This window comes from Ixodes scapularis, unplaced genomic scaffold (assembly GCF_016920785.2).
Source record: "Ixodes scapularis isolate PalLabHiFi unplaced genomic scaffold, ASM1692078v2 PGA_scaffold0__279_contigs__length_252992795, whole genome shotgun sequence".
NCBI lineage: Eukaryota > Metazoa > Arthropoda > Arachnida > Ixodida > Ixodidae > Ixodes > Ixodes scapularis.
Genome location: NW_024609835.1, coordinates 132824439 through 132828480, shown reverse-complemented (window position 1 = coordinate 132828480; position 4042 = coordinate 132824439). Strand labels below are relative to the sequence as shown.

The 4042-nt window shown below is 43.9% G+C and overlaps 1 protein-coding gene across 1 annotated transcript in view; it reads right to left on the bottom strand.

Annotated features, from left to right (window-relative positions):
* Positions 1–488: 488 nt before the first annotated feature.
* LOC115318920 overlaps positions 489–4042 on the bottom strand; it is a 16392-nt gene continuing 12838 nt past the window's right edge. The window contains exon 5 of the mRNA XM_042293057.1: positions 489–671. Coding sequence (XP_042148991.1) covers positions 489–671 — 183 coding nt within the window. The remainder of the gene's footprint in view (positions 672–4042) is intronic.

The window sequence follows — 4042 nt, the reverse complement described above, 5'->3', positions numbered from 1 at the left end:
TTCTGACGATGCAATTCTGGGGCTCACGCGGAGTGGTTGTCGATACGACGTGAAATTTAAGGACAGCAAGTTTACACGCGTCAAGTGTACGTTTACAATCAGCGCTGTAGCGTGGTTGTTTCCTTGGACGAAGTGACTTGTAGAATTGTAGTCGACTGGCCACGGGGATGCCATGATCAGCAGCTGCACGAGAACGAAGAACAGTTTAGGCGTCATGTTGGTTTGCTGCTGCCAAGCCCAGTTATATATATATATATATATATGACTATATATATATATATACATATATATGTATATATATATATAATATATATATATATATATATATATATATATATATATATATATAATATATATATATATATATATATATATTGTGAGCAGCGTGCCTGCCCACAGCGCCGAACGTGCCTCATATGGCCTCAGAGACAGGTAAAGAAGTAGAAAAAGTAGAAGAACGCCAGCCAGCCATGACGAGCCATCAGCCTTCACTCAGCCATCCGCAAGTTCATCAGCGCTCTATTGGGCGATTCGTTTTCAGCTTCGGAGTCGCGTTGTACGATCGTCAAATCGGCTTCATCGGTGCATTGCGCAGCTCTTGCTCCTTCTTCTCGATATACCGCTCGATTCATCTGCCCCGGTCCTTCCGCGTTTCCTCTTTCGACTGCACCCTAGTTTCGAGTTAGTACTCAAGAGTTAGTACTCAGGGGTACTCGGGAGGGGGGGATGGGGGGGGGGGGGGGGGGGGGGGGGGGGGCAACCCTATCTGGGGTTGTCTAAAAAGTCGTAGCCAGCTTAAAATCGCTGCCTTCTAGAGCCACTCAATTACCTCAGCTGGGGTTTCTAAGCGATACTTTTGCTCGAAATAAGCGTTTGGAGCTTGGTGATTCGCTGCGTCCACCACTCTCCCTCCATTCCGTTCACTGCAATCTCTTTCATCTGCTCTCTTCATCACTTATATTCGTGAACTAGGACTGGGTTTAATTTGACTCTTGTTTCCCTCCCTGTTTACTGCCTTCGAGCGGGCAGCACCAATCATTGTCCGTGACTTCGTTCAATCATCGAATATATGGGACATACACTCGGTCTTTTTAGTTTCCGGGTTACTTGTTGTAGATTGATCTTTCTGCGAAGGAAATCTTGTGATAATAAATGACTGAAAAAAAAATACGACATTTTCGTGTGCTTTGATCATGTTCTCCCCGTTTCGTTTTGATCTCTTCAGACGTCGTTTCTAGTTATTAATTTTAATAACGTATTAATATAGGTTTTGCTGGCAGATATGAGAATAATGACTCAAAATAAACGCATTCGCCTTTTGAATGTTCCAAAAATCAGGCTAAAACAAATATAAACTTCTAAGACATTTTAGTTCATATATTTGTTTGTCTTTCTCTCGAGAGACCAAGACATTTCAGAGAGGAGCTGGGCACTAAAATATATAAAAGAAAAGACAATGATAAAAAAACCAGCATTACTATAAACATTTTACAAAATTAGAAATTGCAATTCTAAGATCAGCTGTTTTAGTAATCGAAACCATGACTTCAGGAAGGCGATTCCAATCAATGCAGGTTTTGGGGCAAGCCATTAAAATGCTGATCCGCTGCATCTTATGTTTTCTTTGATAATTGGTGTGAAATGATATGCGAAATGTTTCTAAAAATAGCGCTCGTCAAACTGTTGAGTTAGAATGGTAAATGTTGTGAGGCAAACATAACATAGATGTTTTTCTACAAAGAGAGAGATTAGGCAAGGAAAAGGTTGCTTTAATTGAGATAATACTAGCTGTACGATGATAGTTACAAAGTATACACCGAGCGGAGTGATTATGAATTGATTGTACTGCAGATGCAAGGGTGATGCACAATAATGTATTACAGAGCAGTCAAAATAATTGATTTATAAAAAGAAAAAAAATACCTTGAAGTTGTTTTAGGTGAAATTGTCTTTGAATGCTAAAATCTATGGCATTACAGATTTGTTTGGCGGTCAGCTGCCTCCTCAGCTGAGACGGAGAGAGGCAGCAAGGATGGGGTGAGCTACGAGGAGCCCTTAATCAATCTTAAGGAGACTGGTCTTTTTGTCTAGTGCTTTCTCCACTAATAAATAAATACATAAATAAATAAATAAATAAATAAATAAATAAAAAAAATATATACAAACCGCGTGTTTACTTTTTACGGACAAACGTGATGGACCAATTATAGATTTTAACAATACGCACAGAGCGATTGACGAGGTGCAACGAATTGCTTGACTCAAAAAGGTCATGTGCACAGCAGGGAGACCAAGCAAGCGAAACGCTGTGTTCCTTGCCCCTGCGCAGATTGCTTCTCCGGCCTTGTTATTTGCTGACTGCATTCCGTGAAACGCGGTGAACAGCCCACTCCGTGTAGAGCGGGCAATATAGACGGTCTTCACTTGTCAACACTGCACATATATGAACCGACCTCCGCAGATATACCCTCTGCAAGACACGCAATACGACATGTCATCTGATTCGCTGATCTTTGCTTGCCTGCAGTTGCCACTTGCCATCGACGGATCATGCTCTTCCGTACCATTTACCCCTTTGTGATTCACATCGCATGATGACAACGGGAACTTCTGCATAACCTGTCATGCGAAACTTGGGGAAAAGTCGCCACTACGTCACAGGATTTCGGCGCGAGGACATGCCCTACACTCTAAGAAAAAATGGTGGAAAAAGTAGCAACGGCGCGTCTTCCTCCCTTCTACTGACACGCCCCCAAGCGAACACGAGAAAAGGAAAGGAACGAAACGTTTTTCTCCTTCTCCAGGCAGACGGGAGAAAGCTTTCGCCCTCCCGACTCATCTTCTTTCGGTTTCGTTTTTCGAGCACGTCGCGCACGTTGTTTAATAAATAGCTGTTGAGTTGATTCAGCTTCAGCGGCAGCGAAGGCCGCCTGTAATTCCGTCTTCTAGTCTAAACGTCAAGAACGTTTTGGTTGCATTGACGTTTTTATCACTAATTTTATCAAACCAACAAAAGAAGCCGCTAGAAACAGCGAAGTTCCGGAGCAGTGCCAGCAGCGCCCACGTACACTGGGTAGGATGGCCGTCTCCGGATTGCGGGACTCACGCAGCACGGAACTACAGTAGCGAAACCACGCGGAACTGCGTCGACGTTTTCGACGTTATGGAAACCGCAGGAACTGCGTCCAAGACAGGCAGGTTTTGCTGCCGGCTGCCTGGGTGCCTTCCGTGCTGAGTTAGGTTCTGTTTTCCGATGCCTAGTGCAACCGGTATTCAACGTGGTTCTGTATTTGTGCGTGTCAGCAACATAGCTGCAACATCGTGATGGCAGTGTTGTGGGTTGGGAACAGAAGACTGGAATTATCGCCGATGTGACCATGTGTTCGCGTAGTTTAATACCACTTGAGGAATTACGTGCAATCGATCAACGTGCGGATACTCATGTTGGAACGCTGGTCTGAACACTATAAGCTTCCATTGTACAGTGGCCAATGTGACTGTAGGTTGTCTCGTCCCCGAGAGCAATTGCGCTCTGGGGCAAGGACAACAGTACGAAATCGTGACAAAAAGTACGTGTATTTACAGTGTGATATTTTAGCATTAAAAAAAAATTAGTAGGTCAAACCGAGAAAAAAAAAGGCTACCCTTTATTTTGCTGTTTAAATATACTACGGTTCCTTGAGAAACTGCCCTCCAAGTGGCGCGCTGGGATGAGCGCTAGAAGTTTTCGGGCTTGCCACGGCGTAGCTCCGCACGCTTAACACCTGCCGCAAGTCGCGGCTTTGACTGCATTCAAGTTGATCGAAAAGCGATTTCTCAGTCCGTGAGGCATCACTTCCAGCTGAGTGAATATCCTCTCTACAGAGATTAATTCAAGGCGGCCATCGCAGCTTTGCGCGAACAGCACAAATAGAAAAACAAGCACTACAGTAGAAATACAGGCTACGACGTGCCGTACGGGGAAACAAACCTATGGCTTCGAACCGCATTGGAGCGGCTTGATTTATTGGCTTTCAAATAATTACGACATGATCGAGTGTTT